This window comes from Lingula anatina, chromosome 1 (genome assembly GCF_051362555.1).
Source record: "Lingula anatina isolate TDL-2025a chromosome 1, LinAna3.0, whole genome shotgun sequence".
In the NCBI taxonomy this organism is placed as follows: domain Eukaryota; kingdom Metazoa; phylum Brachiopoda; class Lingulata; order Lingulida; family Lingulidae; genus Lingula; species Lingula anatina.
The window spans coordinates 14,557,673-14,573,407 of NC_141767.1; the positions used below are offsets into that span (position 1 = coordinate 14,557,673).

The following is a 15,735-nucleotide window of genomic DNA, read 5'->3' on the forward strand; positions in this document are numbered from 1 at the left end:
TTTAAATATTTAATTATCGTTTCAGAGTATTGGGTTGTCATTGGCATCAGCTCTCCTTGCTTATAGCCTACACCAGTTGGATTTTCCTGGGGTAGAGAAATTCTCAGAGGATCTCAAAATTACCTGGACTAATGTTCTTGATAAAACTGTGAGTACATTCAGATTTACTTCTAGTTTTGAATTCTTTCTTGTTTAATGTCAGATTTTTTGTAAAATAGGCTCATTAGTTGAATCTTGTAAAATGTATGAAATGAAAATGTGTTTAAGTTTAGTAGAATTGCTGTATACTTACCAATTAGTTAAAGTTTCCCATTGTAACTTTGAAAGTTTCCTAATAACTTTGAATTTTGAAACTTTTTTTGTACATTTATGACTTTATTTTCAGGAAGCTCCAGTTTCTAAACAGATTGCAGCCATTAGTGCTTTGCTTACTTTGTGTGGATCTGAGTCATCAACGGTGAATGTAAGTTTATTAGATCAATGATGGTTTATGATTTATATTCTCTTGTTATCATAATATATTTTATGGATTATTATAAGTATATTTTAGTATTTAAATAATTTTGTGCACGTTCATGGATGGTGCAAGCATTTACACATGATTTTCAGTGCATATACTGGTGAATGCTCTCCAGGTACAGTACATGTACATGTAGCATTGTATTTGTAAAGTGAAGCCAAGTTTGTACCTTCTGACCAATCAAACTGCATGTAACTATTGGTCAGAGCATCTACATTATCTTTTGACCAAAATTTACATGTTCTTTGTTTGGAGGCAAGTAGGAAGAAGTTTATTTGGTGAAATAATCAGCCCAATATTAGGTCATGTTTTTATGTAGATTCCTCTGCATTTTGGCAGCATTAATAAATAATGTTTTGTTCTATTCCAGCTGGGTTCATCTCAGACTGGAAGTTCTAAAAGAACTCTGGACTTAAACATGAACCATGTCATTAAGATTGCAACCATCCTTTACTCATCAAGTACAGATTTTTCCCTGCAAAGTCACATAGCTTGCCAGCTAGGGGCTCTCTACTTGTCCTCCACGGGGTCCACAGACACTGCCACAAGTGGTAAGGATCTGCGGTAAACTGGAATGAGGAATTTTTTTTATTAAAAATGTCTTGTTTTACCATGTTCTCTGTAAAATGTGTTTACTTTTTCTACAGTGTTCTAGTCTCTCTCAAATTTCAAATACATTACCAGTTTCAGTAGTTTAATCTTTGTAATTGACTGTAATTGACCTTTTAATTCATCATTTTTTCAAGAATTTTGAAACATTAATGAATTTGTTCTTTAGAGGTTAATTACAGGATGCATGTTTTATATAAATAGAGGAAAAGATTAAACTGTATATTTTACAGTGAGTAATTTTTTCTCTTACAGAAATTTGAAATTTGTAGTCTTCATTTTTCTCATTTACTCAGTCCCATCCAACTATAGCTACTTCCCAGAGACCAGCATATTGAGACCCCTGGTGGATCTGCTGTTAGAAGCTGGAAAATTTGGTAAATGTTAATACAACTGCAACATTTTTAACATAAGTTTCTTTGTTCATTTGTTTTCCCAACTTGATATGAGCACCAATTATTTGTTTTTACCCTTCTTTTCTTGCCTCATTCAGGGGCGGATCCAGAGATATTTTCTGACAGTCTTCTAAATTATCTTTGCTAATCCATCCTCCATTTTTGACCGTCTTCCGACAGAAAACATTAGATACCCGTAAATGTAAACTTAAAAATCTGACCGTCTTCCGGAAGACCCAGAAGACGGCCTAAATCCGCCCCTGTCATTAAATAAAATGTTCAAGTTAGGATAGAAGATAAATCTATATTTTGGGCCCTAGGTTCACGAGAGAGCAAAGAGGTATAAACAGAAATTCCTTTTTTATGGGAATTGACCAGTTTGGAGATTTTTTTTTCCATAATTTAATGATGATTTCAATTTCAGCTACCATAGCACCTGAGGCAGTGATAGTTTCTCTACAAAGTTTACTGGAAGGTTCCAAGAGAGTGCTGCCCCCTATCAACTGGCCAGGAATACTGTCCCCACTGATGAGACTGCCAGATGGTAAGATCATGCCGTTTAAGAGGTAACCTCTAGGACAACAAAAATGCATTCAACAAATTTGTTGCGAGACTTACATATTTTAAAAAATATTTTTTGCCAACTAAATGATGACTTAAACTTCCTAACATACTGTACAATTTTGTCTTTCAATTTTCAGATACTGTTAAGATAATCAGAGTTATTTTTAAAAGTGTACAAAAAAATCTTGTCCTACCATTTTCAGATACTGTAAAGAGTCTTTGCCTAAAAGTAGCTGCCTCCCAGTGTGGTACATCTGCCAATGCAACCTTGTTTCTGACTGCCTGGTCTACAAGTCCTCTTTATGATACCCTGCCTGTATGTCTGTTTTTAATGATAAGTATTTGATAATTTTGTTCTGCGGTTAACCTTCACAGATTAATCTTAGACGTCATTCAGATTCACACATTGTACTAGCTGGGTCGGTCCAACTTTGACTGGGATTCTTGCTAAAGTGCAATCAGTGGAATCAGCTTAATTATCTGACACACCTCTTCCATCAGGTAGGGAGTAATTAAATAATGTGTGCTGATTAAGCTGATTCCACTGATTGCACTTCAGCGAGAGTCCCCTGGATCTTTCCAGCTAGTCAGCTAGTGTGAATCTGAATGTGCCTTTAATCATATTTTAATTATTGTCATCACAACATTGTTCATTAAAATAAATGATGAGCATATATAAATATTTTAAGCTTCATAATTTATCATACTTGGAAGTAGAAATAGTCTGTAAAGATAGCAGTGTTTAACTTAACTTTTGAGGTTCAACTCCAGCATACGGGCCCAATCCACTGGTGTTAATAACCAATTAAACATTTGGTATGTCTTCTATTATAGGTTCCTGTCAGAGCAACCCTCTACCAGTGCCTGCCTGAGTTAAGTAAAGGTGCCTCAGTGACCAAACTGCAGCAGGTGTTAGACAAGGTATTCAAGGAGCCATTCCACACAGACAGTGCTGGTACTGAGGGCTGTGTCATGGTACTGCAGGGACTGAGGAAAGCTCTCAACATGGACCATCCACCTGCTGTCAACCTCCTGCTGTATCAGTTGCTAGAGTATGTGTATGGTTGTGTGGATAACAATGAGGTGAGGGTTCAGGGCCAGATCCAGAGATATTTGCTCAGGGGCAGATTTAGGCTGTCTTCTGGGTCTTCCAGAAGACGGTCAGATTTTCAAGTTTACATAGATAGGTATGTAATTTTTCCTGTTGGAAGATGGTCAAAATTGGAGGATTGATCAACAAAGATAATTTGGAAGACTGTCAGAAAATAGCTCTGGAAACGCCCCTGTTTCTGACAGTTTTCCAAATGATCTTTGTTGATCCGTCCTCCATTTTGGATCGTCTTCTGACAGAAAAAAAATAGATACAGTACACATGTATTCGTCAATGGAAACTTGAAAATCTGACCATCTCCCAGAAGACCCAGTAGATGACCTAAATCCTCCTCTAGGGTTGGTGATGTATCTAGGATGGGTGGTTTTCTCCATATGGTGAAATTCAATTTTATTTTATTTTATTATTATTATTATTATCATTTTATTTTATTATTATTTATTTATTTATTTATTTATTTATTTATTTATTTATTTATTTATTTATTTTTTGAAAATTAAGACACAGAAAGCAATTTAATTCAGGGTTATTGGAAAATAAAAGGCAATAGGCACAACAATGATCATTTAAAGGCTGTAATACCTAGTATGTGACAAGAAATGTTGATTATTTGATCCTTATTTTTTCAGATAGCAATATGGTGTCATGTTTGTGAATGTCTCCAAAATGTCCCTGATGCACTATTTGACAAGATCACATCACATGACCTAGAGGTGTCGTCTGCTGCTGGGTTTCTGAAGGGAGTGTTTGTAAGATGTGTCATGGTGGCTTGGGGTCACCAGCCATTAACCCTAATCAACAGCTGCGTGGATGCCGTGCTAACGGCTGCTGAAAGGTTAGATGGAAAGCTTTGAGTTTTCACCTGACGCACACCCAAACAGGTCTTTAAATCTTAGATTAAATTTTCTTCTTCTTTTCCTGTGCATTTTCTATAAGGCTAGACAACATTATAGTCAAAGAATGCAATCAATTATTTTGATGATGTGGTTGTTAGTAAAGAATATTATAATTATAGCATAATTTATCAAGTTGCATTGATTTGTAGTATGTAGCATTTTCTATGAAATTTGAAAGTAGAGGGCTTTGTAAGAATTAGATTCTGAAATGTTTTGATGAAAAACAATGCAGAAAATATATATTTTTACATGTATAAGGATAATAATTATAAGCATTACGTCTTATCTTTTTTTTTTCCTTCCTGAAAATAATTGTTTTGGTTAATCAGTGTTTGTGGGTGCATAAATAGATTTTTTGCAGCACTTTGATTTTTAAAATCTGTTAAATATATTTTATTTCACAGCTGTGTCCCTGCAGCTCTGAGCATGCTGGCCTGGTGTCTGTGGCACTGTGTGGACAGTGTTGGGGCACCACAGAGACTACACTGGCTGCTGGAGTACATGGGCCACATGAAGACCCTGATCATCAAGTGGTCACAACAGACAGGAGAAGAAGACAGAGACCAGTTCAATGAGGTTTGTTTAATTCAGCATTGAGATGTTTTTCAGTTACAGCTCCTGATGTAAAGTTCAATACAGTTGTATGTGATTAATTCTGCAGCAAAATTGACAACTAGTGGGATTATTTCTTAATATCTTTGTTGGAGAAAGTTGGTTTACCATAATTATCTTACGTTGTTCTTAAATTGCTCAGTGATATATATTATCTTAATTTCTAGGCTGTGAGACGTTGTTTTTGCACTTTTTCTGCCGCAGTGTCCTTGTGGTCTCCTTGTGCAGCAGAAACGGCTCTTCTCATTGGCTTGTCCCCTGCCAAGGTGAAGGTCAGCGCAGTGTGTACTGTAGATCTAGGATTGATGGGGTCTCAGTTGTTAATGCATCTCCCTGCTGCGTTGCCAAGGTTACTGGAGCTGCCACCATGGGATCAGATCACTGACCCGGTTTGTTTGTTCTTTGTATTTTTTTTCAGAATTATGTAGTAGTGAATGACCATGTCTCCATTGTTTCTGTTGTGTGTGTGTGTGTGTGTGTGTGTGTGTGCGTGTGCGTGCGCGCACACTTGTGTATGTATATGCATGCATATGTGTGTGTACATTAATTTGTTGATTAGTTTTGGTCAGTGTTTAAAAAAATCTGATTTGCTATAAAGTGGTTAGCAGTAAAATTGACTACTTCATCTATTTAAATCTGTTTTCAGTATTTGTGGTATTGTGTGTTTATCCATTGATAATAAATATATTTGATGTTCTTATTTGTCTCCTATCAGGTGATAGACTGGCTGCTGGCCACACACAGAACATGCAAACACCACCTTCATCAACATTATAAAACTTGTATTCAAGGTGAGAAAAAATTATTGAAATTTTGAAAATGTCAAGTTTTTTTTTCAGAATCAAGTAATGTTAAATGTCTTAAATGTTAGAATGCTTGAAAAAATACAGTTAACTGATTACAACATTAATTATCATATAAATGAATTACACAGTGCCAAGAAAGGAATTATTTTTTACAGCGATGAATTATTAATTTACAAATACTGATTTTGTCTTTATCTTTATTTTTGCAGCATCTTTATATTCCTTGCGCCACACACCACAATATAAGAAGGCCACTGTTTGGACACAAGTGGTCAGTGTTGAGCCATAGCAGTGACCAGAGATTGGGATACACATATATTAGGACTGACATACTAATGTGGACAGGCAATAGTGGACTGATTTCATGGCTCATGAAAAATTTGTTGAAAGTTGGATTTCTATTTGACAGATCGACAGATTTTTTCAGAATGCAGTTTTCAACCATAATATTAGTCTACTTTGGTCGAAGATAAATAGGTTGTCTAATAGTCCAGTTGAACATGAAATGATGTGTTTTATAGCTTGGTTGATATCAGAATTACAGCAGAGACTGACTTTATTAACAGATTTTCTGTGGTGTTTATGCTATGTGCTAATATCATAAGTAATTGTCATGCCACAATTACAATTTGCTGCAGTTTCTTTATCATGTTAATGTGATGATTAACTTGGTTAAAATACATACTTTAATCATGATTCAAATGCCGATATTTTTGCTTTTTCATGAAATATCCTATCTGGTCCATAATGGATTAAATGAAGTTTATCTTCTATTATATTAATTTTTTTCTTTGAACTATATGTGATAATGTGAAGGGCTTAAAATTCATGTTGCAAATGGCACAAATAAGCTTTTTTTGTACAGAAAATGTTATGAAAAGTGATTGTCACTTACTTATTATTTATTAATATCAAGCCAAAAAGCTAGTGGTGGAATTTTGTGATGGTTCCAGATTTAAAGAACAGTTAACTGAATTAAGGTTGTCACCAAAAAACACTCAGGTTCAGTAAAAAGCAAACGTTGGTGTGCATATAAACTTTTCTGTACTCTACCTTCTCTGAGAACAAGTATCGCGACAGTGATAAAGACAATACCGCAGAAATTCATTGCAAATTTCAGAGATCATGGACCATGTGTTGACTTACGTTTTCATGAAGAAATAGTGATTCCCGCAACCGATTTTGATGGATTTTTTTCTTCCACGGAAAGCCATTTGTACAAGTCCGAACGATTATTATTCAATTGTGGAATTGAAGTAATAAAATGAAAACTTGGTTGTTAGTGTAAGAGACTGTTACGTTGTGGCATTTTACATTTTTTTTTCAAATGATTTAATGAAAGGTAAAAGAATTTTAGATAATGAACTTGCTAAAAGTCTGATTGTTTACAATGTATTTGATGAAACGACAGAAAATGGTTACAAAATGTAGCTTTTATTTCTCGAGTCATTGAAAAAATGTTCACAAAAGATGTTAAGGACAACTATATTTACAAGAGATGGATATTTACAAAGATGTACAAAATTTGGCACTTTGTGGAGCGTTTACATACTAGACTATAGGTTAAATACTTTTCGTATACAATATCTTACAATGAAAACACACTTTACATATGGCAATTATGTGGCTTTACGTTATATTCATTCAACACAGGAAACATTAATCTTTCATACAATAGCGTTAACTGATTTCCCTATTTTACACCATAAATATTAATTACATATTCACAATCTGTGAGGAGACGTTATTTACATTTATCAACCAAATAGTTTGTTATAGAAGTTTTCAATCGTATGGCCCGAAGTTAAGTGCGAGCGAATGTTTCCATGTCCAAACGAAGACAGTGTGACGTCGTGGCCATATCGTAGAGGATGCGGTTTCGCAGAGCTGAAACGTCGATTCTTCCCATTTTCTGAAAAGAAAAAATAAAAAAATGTAAATTTATGATTTAAAAGACACTTTCACTGTGCGTGCTTTTTAGTCGCAATCTAGAATACTGAAAAGGAAATAAACTATGGTGTTGATGTTGATCGAGCTGAAAAATAATTTGTGAAAAGAAATTTCACCGTAGCTGATATTTGATTTATTGAAATAGCTATGTCTGATATTACGATAATGGATATAACAAAGATAAAAATGGGGGAAAATTATTAAAAATGTATTTTTTCAATTTTGGCCATAAATTTATCAATATTAGATATTAGATTACTAGAAACTGTATTACCATAAGGCTGAGCAAGATTGATCGCACTGACTAGGAATTTAACCTGGTCACATTTTCACGATGTTAATAATGCCTCACCTTTTGTCCTTTCAATTTCTTTTCCGCGATTTTGGCACGCTTCTTGGTCTTGACAGGCATTGAGGTAGGATTGGGTCTCTTCTTCGTGTTCTGTGTAACGGGAGAAGTATGAACTGTTGTCTTTGGGGCAGACAGTGAAGGCTGGAGCTGCAGCGACGCAAGGAACTCTTCTTGTGTATTTATCGCTGCACGGTGTGGTGGTGGCGGCGGTGGGACGACGGGCATGCTGGAGACTTCATCTGCGTTGATGTCATTGTTGTTCATGTCGACGCTGGGATCCAGGGAAGGGAAGGAGAACTGGAGTGGTGCTACGTCGAAGCTCTCGGGCATGTTGTTCTCTGCGTCGGGGTCTCCCCAGAGGACCTGGGGCGTGGACGATGACGCAGGCGTTCCTTGGAGGAGAGAAGTGGGTGAAAGCAGGCAACTGGCAATCACGTCTACGTCCCACGCTAAGGATGCTGAAATTGAATAGGAGAATAAATGACCTTGTATGTTGAAGCGTTTAAAAATATACACAGAAAATAATTATGAAAAGATATCAGTTTTGTTTACATTAACTCGATGAATATGTGGCTTAGCATTTTGCTGAAATGAATTGCTACTGACCAATCACGAAGGGAAGCGACAACACTGTTGAATGCTTATTTTGCTTCGTTTTGTTCAATTTGTCGAATAATTAACACAGAGAAAATCCACCATCTCTAAAGCGAATAAAAAAAGTATCGTGAAGATCACGACATATTCAATTATTGCGTCCGTGCAAAATATTAATTGTCATCCAAATACAACTTACCAAGTAAAGTGACAACTTCTTCGTCGTGGCAATCAATACTAAGTTCTGGTAAAGCATTTGTAGGGCTCAAATCTAATTGCTGTTCACTGGTCATTCTGGTAAAAGTGCAAGATGCGCTGTCAGAAAAGAGAGCGCTATCGGGTTAGGTCTTCTGGCTGACTTACTTCTATGCGGCACAGGAGGCTTCTGTCATTCAGTGATTTCGGCTCATTTTTTATACCCAACCCAGACTATCGGCTCCCAGTGCCTCCAATGGTAATTAGCCAGATGAATTACACCCCCATAATTAACGCACTACCCGCGGGGCGTGGGACCGCAACAGTGCGGTAAACACAGTAAAGAAACATTTGCAAAGTACTCTACTTACTGCTAACTGGCTGTTTGTCAACAAGCTATTTATCGGGTGTTAATCTTAACTGGCCCGCGGAGGACGGGTGCAGTTAGGAGGAGTGATGTTTATCTGGTTCTAATCGCCACGCTGGACGCACGCTTTAATTACAGTGTTTCTGTGATCACAGGTTTTGCGCCCTTGCACTCGGGGGGAGCGTTTAACTTTGTCAGCTAAGGAGACAAAAGAACAAATCTTGTTTAGAAAATAATGGTCGTGGTACACAAAACAACGGAAATGTATCTGGTGAGCTTGGCTGTGACCGTGGGAACTTTTCTCTTTCCCCCACCCTCTTCTATTTTTCATCATTTTTTTATTTTTTATTTTAATTTATTTATAAATACAAATACATATGAAATGATTAATGGGAAGTAGCACAGGATAAAACGATTATTGCTAGTGATGGGAGTATCGTTTTTTTCAAACTTTCAGTTATATACATAAGGCTCTTACGCATGTTTCACTTTTTGGACTGAGCAGCCACTCGAGTTTTTCATGATCTGTTTTCTGCTCAGTAGGTATCATGAGTCTTTTTCTTCCGTCACTATGTTCTTCACATTTCAGTAAAAATAAATATCTGTTTCAATTTCATTACAGTGTGGGCACTAACCATTCTCAATAGGGGTTTTAGGAGAAGTATATATCATAGATATCATTTCAATTAATTTTAGTGAATTTATTATCATTATTACTATTTATTATTATTATAATTATGCAATGTGCCGAATGTGCTAATGTACCATCTTGGAGGGTAGAATACATTGATATGAAAACATATCAAGAAATTATGATTTATTAATTGTATAGAGCATACTTGTGTGCATGTAAAAGAAAGCTACGGGAATGTTTGCATCAAGTAGATTTAAATAATTTTATTTTCAGTCTAGAAGAACAAAGTAAAAGTAAATTAAGGGATCTTAAAATACTTTTATTTTATCAATGATGCTTCAAATGCAAGGTTAATATTCCTTAAATGCTGTGATTATCTTGAGACAACAAAAATGTGCTTTGTTAAAATTCAGTAAATTTTTTTCTTAAACCGTTTTTATCATTGTTCTACTTTTCGTTGGGAATGTTTCTTTGCCCATTTGTTTTAACCTTTTTTAACTTGGCATTTTTAACTTCAAATAATAGTTAGATGTAAACTCCGTGATGTAAAGTTACATGTGAACTCCCTAATCCGATGATTATACCTTGCATGTGAAGGCGTTTTATGTGAACCTTACTATACGAGTCACCGAGCTACACGTGAAATATTATGAGTGTATCGTTGAGCCGCTGCCTCTGATTGGCTGCGGCATTGCTCTGGCGATATTTTACTCAAACATGTTTAGGGCCTACTCTATGGTAGAGGCCAGCTGATGATGAAATAAATTCCATGCAAAAATTCTCTCTGGGCGTGAGAGAAATTCTCAAGAACAGGCCAGGAATATGTCTGGGAATTTCAGGCGATAAAGCAATCTGTTGCCCAGATTGAGAGTATTTATAGGACTCCTTGGTCACTTTCCCCATGTCTGATACGATGGAAAACGAGAGTGAACACGTGTCTTCGACGCACCATTTTAACATACCCATGTAATCTTTTTTCAATGCGATACCGAAGGAGGGACCATGTAGAGATTTTAAGATCCTCAAGACAATTCTACCCTTAACCACCAATTTCAAAGGAGGATCTTCTACACAAAAGAATAAATAAATAAAATAAACAAATAAATAAAGCTTCGTGTACCAAGATCACATTTTACTCAGAGTGGACCTTTCCCCGCCAAAAGGGTGGTTCGTTCGTCCCATCATCACCCCCCCCCCCCCAGCTTCGACAGAGCCTGATATTGCAATGAGTAGACCACCACATATACATGTACGCTAGGCTTTACACAATAGGAAATAAATTTGTACCCCGAGTGGTTCACCTGGCGTAATTTCAGAGGTTATAAAAATACAGACTAGAAAACACATACTACCCCCCTCTAATCAAGTTACTTATTACTCCATGTTCCTACCCAAACAGTTTAAGATGGCCGTGGTTTAACAATAAAGATTCTGTTAATTGGCTTGCACTTGTCAATCATCTAGTGATCAATAAAGAGAAGTTGTATAACGGACGCTAATGAAAGTTCGATATAAGGATGAACAAGTAATAAATTTACTGCCTTGAAAGAGACACCTGTTATATTAGGTTCCTTCAATTTGCGGTGTATGTAAACATGGAAGTACTTGGAAGTATATTCATATACTTCCATGGTGTAAACAAGGTAGACTAGATGCTCCTCGAAATTTTTGAAATACCTGCTGTTAAATATGTTGCTTTATCATGTTTACAGTTAGTATCTAGCATATACTGTGTAATTTTGTGAAAGGGGGAAAATATCATGATTTTATTTTCTGTGACCCCCTGAAACAAATACAGTTTGATGCCTTGAGATTAGGATGTTGAAACATGTTGCTCATTGTGATTGTAAAGCCGTTAATGATGTTGCACACCTTGCGTATGCATATATTTTTCTTTAAAAAAAAAATTAAAGACCATGATGGAAGAAGCAATATATGCCCCCCCCTTCCCCCCTGAAGGCATGTGTGAGATAGATATTACGTGCAAAGAAACAAGATTAACTTAACGTTGATTTATAAAATATGTAAGGCAATATTAGATTTGTCACAATTTTGACAAAGGGGGAGGGGGGTAAAAAAATAGACCGAGACACGTATTGGCAAATTACTGACAATTTTAATTTTGAAGAAAATCTCCTTGATTATTGTATCAAATGAGAAGCAGTTTACTTCATCAATGTACCAGAGGATTGGGATAAGCTACAGTTTGATTCATACGGACTTTGCAGGAGAGTTTATATGATGGAATAAGTGTAACATTTTAAAATACTAACAAAATTTCTTATAGCTATTTTAAAAAAAGTCATTTTTAAATCTCTCATTTGTAGGCAAGATTTAAAAAATTGTATTTTCAGGGTGCTGCTCTCATCCTGATCCGTTCCATTTCGTTTAATACGAAACAGACGGGTTACGCAACATGGCCTAACTCATGCTTGCAATGTAGCAATCATCTCGGCTAGGTCAATAATTATATAGATAAATAAATAAAAGATTATTAACTTTAAAATGGAGAAAAGGTCTCAGCGGAAATTAACTGTTCTTTTCCTTTTCTGACCGTGGGAAAGAGATTTATAATTTTTAACATGCTAACAAATACGTAGGGACATATCAATTTGAAATTTTTATTCTAACAATCGATATTAAAAATTGTAGGTGTTAATTTTACAAAGGAAAATATATTTGACGTCTTTTGAAAGATAAGTCTTATACGTGGAAATGAAATGAGGTTTCTGTATAAGCGTGGAGAAATTTTAATTTTCTTTACACTTGACGTGTAGGCTGTTCTTGTGCCATGTTTTGCTGTACACTAGTTTTTGTTTTCCTATCTTCGTTCTCGCATGGACGCCTTCCTAAACTTGAGTCTGTTTTATTTGTGTTTCGAACAAATACTTTTCGCAAGCAACAAAGATCAGTTAACATTGTGCAAAAGTTGTCTTTTTAATAATAATAATAATAATATAATAATAATAATTTATTGAGCACTGAAATGTTTTTACATTTAGAGGCTCTCTAACTACTATACATTATACATACGAAAAGATAGTAATGATAGTAAGTAAATGAAAGAGAGAAAAAAAATTATACTTATATAATGTTACACAATATACATTCTCTTAATATGCAGGTGAGATGCATCTTAACGACAGTATCCTATTTATTTTCACTACCTGTCTCTTTTAAGGGCAAAAGATGAAAATCAGCCTGAGTTGGTCAGCGAAATGCCCATCTTATGAATCATACAGCAATAGTAGATACCTTTCAATGTTGATAACAGTTTGGTAAAATGACCAGTTATCACTAAATCAATATAGTATTGTACAGTACTGTGAACAGGCACATTTAATTATTCCCATTTCATTTGTCTTGGAAGAATACGAACCACACCTGTAAAATAAGTTCAAAACTTTGTGAACAACAGAGATACCGTGTAAAGAAAAAAACGAGCTTGAAGCAAGAAACAAATATGGATCAAGGAAAAGATCAGAAAGATGGTGATTGTTTGCCTGAGTTTAAACTAGGTTTAGCTGCTTTGTTAATCTTGTTAATGAGATTTTACTAAGGGTTATTTGTCGCCTTATTAGTTCATATTGTCGTTTTCTCTTTTTGAGATTTTATCAATATTTCTGCTTTAAAAATCAAAATATAGACAATAATGCAACGGATGCAAACTCGGCTTAGGTAATCTAGTAAAAATTAAAAAGTAAGACCTATCGAGGACGAATGTGTATTAAAACTCAATTTAGAGTTATAACCGTTGTGTGCTACAAATTTTAATGTGTTTTTCGCACCAAGATCACGCATAATCTTACTGTAGGATCGCTAAAATATTATTATGTTGATTGAAATCATATTTTATCGAACTCCGTACGTTCATTTTGACTCTGGCTAAGCCAATTAACATTACACGGCTACTGGTGCGCCTCATCTTAAACGATCCGCAGTAAGACCCCGGGTACCTCAATCAATATTAGGCAAGTCTAGGATTAATTGTTGATTGGTAGCCCACGTTCCGCCTACCTTCGGATTCTGATTAAATCGATAAGACTGACGCAGGTAGAGTAGATTGATGATCAGATAAATCCGTGAAAGGCACCAGAAGCTTAATTACTGAGTAGCCGTAGGTACATGTACTTGACCGTTGACACCTGGACTTAATGATAGTTAGATAAGATCACCTTATTTGTCCAACGTGCGTTTCCGGGGGGGGGGGGGGGGGGGGTAAGTGAGTTTTTAATTTTTCACTCTGGCAATTTGTTGATTATCGTCCCTTTCTATGTTTCTGATCCCCTTATTCTTATAACAATAGGCTGTTCCAACAACAGCTGAAAACAAAGTAGAATATACCTGGTAATATACACCGATTTTAAGCTGTTGTTAGAAGAGGCAATTAGCTGCTGCGGAAGATATGGAAAAGCGTTCAAGTTGCACGTAAATTCTTGGATACCAGTACCTATGTCATTTAAACGCAAGTGTTAATTTTCCAGAAGCTCGTCCCTGTCCATCAAGTTACACAATCCCACAAAGCCGCCATTCATTAACACTTAATTAGTGATGAGTAACGACGAAGCTGTGAAGACGCGCCCAAGCAGGGTGCAAAGCAATCAAAAAAGGCGACGCAAACAACTTTTTGTTTTCTTGTCATACCATACTCTAAATAAAGCGGAAACAGGACTGATCTTTTCAGTTTTGAGCGTGGGAAACTTATTTCAAATAACTAGAATGAAAGCTACTGAACGCAATTTCTGACGTAATATATATATATATATTGACTACAGTAAACTTAGAACATATAGATTACTTTAAAAAAACTTTAATTTGAAAAAACGATACACCCATCAATAGCAATTGTCGTTTTTTCTGTGCTACTTCCCAGTAATCATTCCATAAGCCCAGAAAATGAGAAAGAATATTGCACGCTGTTGGTAAATACATCCAGAGGGCAATTTCGAAAAGAAATGAGCATCTGCCACACTGAAGTAGTCTCTTCCTGCTATATTATATGTACCATAAGCATGCCACATTAGATACATATAGCTATAAGCCTATAAAAGTAAAATGTGTGTTCTCCCAGTGTATTGACCTATTTACAATTGTAAAAAGTATTTTTAATCACTGTATTAGTAGTAATCCATAGTGATATCTATCTATTTATTTATTTATCTATTTGTAGTATAGAGGGCTAACAAATGTAACTGTTACATTTAATGCTCGAATAAATTATTATTATTATATTATAAGTATTTGTATAGTTTTGTATATTTGTTATAAAGTTATTATCATTAGAGTAGAGAGCCTGTAAAATGTAACTTGTACACATTTTAGTGCTCAATAAAGATTATTTATATTGAAAAAGCAAATACGATATAATCGATTCTGTCACATTTCCTGCAAAATATATTTCATTCGGAAGCGTGGCGCAAATCATCGACGTCACAAACTCCATCATTAACGCCTGTTCATACTTTATCATAAGTTTACAATCGATTCCAGTTGTATTTTCCTACACTTCGTTTTACAAATGGTCCATCTTATTACGTCTTTGTGAAAATGTTTAGCGTCATTTCATTGACCCGCTAACAAATAACACCATTCTTTCATACACCTGCATAGATTACATCATTCGAAGATATGGCCACTCTAACTCATTCTCTTTTATTAATCGGTCGCAAGGGCATGGTGTGAGAACCCGAGAGAAAATTTTCAAATTAGCACTCTCTATTACAATCTAATTATTCCTTTGGGCCTAGTAGGCTAACGAACCATGTTGTTTATGATGGTATTTTTATCTAAATATTTTGAGATAGGGATACCGTCATCTTATACAAGGATAGTGTTTAATTTATCGATCTGAAACGTGTATAGTTATGTGTTAAGATCTCATGCAAGTCAAATTACAAGCAGTTTAATTTCATCTTATTACAAAAAGTAAGTATTTTCAAGACAATCAATACATTAGTCTTGATTATTTACTTTGTATCTCCTTCAGATGATCAAGAGGAACGATTAAGTCTCGAACAAAGGGCACCGTTGGTGTGTTCTACTTTAGTCCTTTTGAAAAGACGGTGAAAGGTCCGAAGGATGTGGTCAAAAAAAAAAAAAAAAGCGGGAGGACTATGTTCACACATGTTGT

The 15,735-nt window shown here is 35.4% G+C and overlaps 2 protein-coding genes across 6 annotated transcripts in view; one reads left to right on the forward strand and one right to left on the reverse strand.

Annotated features, from left to right (window-relative positions):
* The window catches only part of LOC106179819 (focadhesin), a 77,090-nt gene extending 70,875 nt beyond the window's left edge, over positions 1–6,215 (forward strand). For all 5 annotated transcript variants that reach the window (XM_086999896.1, XM_086999897.1, XM_086999892.1 and 2 more), the window contains 12 exons: positions 26–148; positions 386–463; positions 891–1,071; positions 1,426–1,506; positions 1,949–2,068; positions 2,292–2,404; positions 2,923–3,171; positions 3,829–4,034; positions 4,500–4,671; positions 4,875–5,096; positions 5,423–5,498; positions 5,723–6,215. In XM_086999896.1, coding sequence (XP_086856022.1) covers positions 26–148; positions 386–463; positions 891–1,071; positions 1,426–1,506; positions 1,949–2,068; positions 2,292–2,404; positions 2,923–3,171; positions 3,829–4,034; positions 4,500–4,671; positions 4,875–5,096; positions 5,423–5,498; positions 5,723–5,802 — 1,701 coding nt within the window. In that variant the 3' untranslated portion in view covers positions 5,803–6,215. The remainder of the gene's footprint in view (positions 1–25; positions 149–385; positions 464–890; positions 1,072–1,425; positions 1,507–1,948; positions 2,069–2,291; positions 2,405–2,922; positions 3,172–3,828; positions 4,035–4,499; positions 4,672–4,874; positions 5,097–5,422; positions 5,499–5,722) is intronic.
* Positions 6,216–6,927: 712 nt separating this feature from the next.
* On the reverse strand, positions 6,928–8,814 carry LOC106179821 (uncharacterized). The gene is made up of 3 exons (XM_013563596.2): positions 8,609–8,814; positions 7,816–8,273; positions 6,928–7,425 (listed from the first exon to the last, which is right to left on the reverse strand). The coding sequence occupies exons 1-3, from the start codon at positions 8,700–8,702 to the stop codon at positions 7,318–7,320; spliced, it is 660 nt and encodes a 219-aa protein (XP_013419050.1). The 5' UTR covers positions 8,703–8,814; the 3' UTR covers positions 6,928–7,317.
* Positions 8,815–15,735: the final 6,921 nt, after the last annotated feature.

What these genes read in the sequence shown, in the direction of transcription:
- LOC106179821 (XM_013563596.2), bottom strand. Translation starts at nt 8,702, where the DNA reads ATGACCAGTGAACAGCAATTAGATTTGAGCCCTACAAATGCTTTACCA. An exon ending in AGAAGTTGTCACTTTACTTG is followed by an intron (nt 8,274 to 8,608) that starts GTAAGTTGTATT and finishes ATTCAATTTCAG; the next exon opens with CATCCTTAGCGTGGGACGTA. An exon ending in AGAAATTGAAAGGACAAAAG is followed by an intron (nt 7,426 to 7,815) that starts GTGAGGCATTAT and finishes TTTTCTTTTCAG; the next exon opens with AAAATGGGAAGAATCGACGT.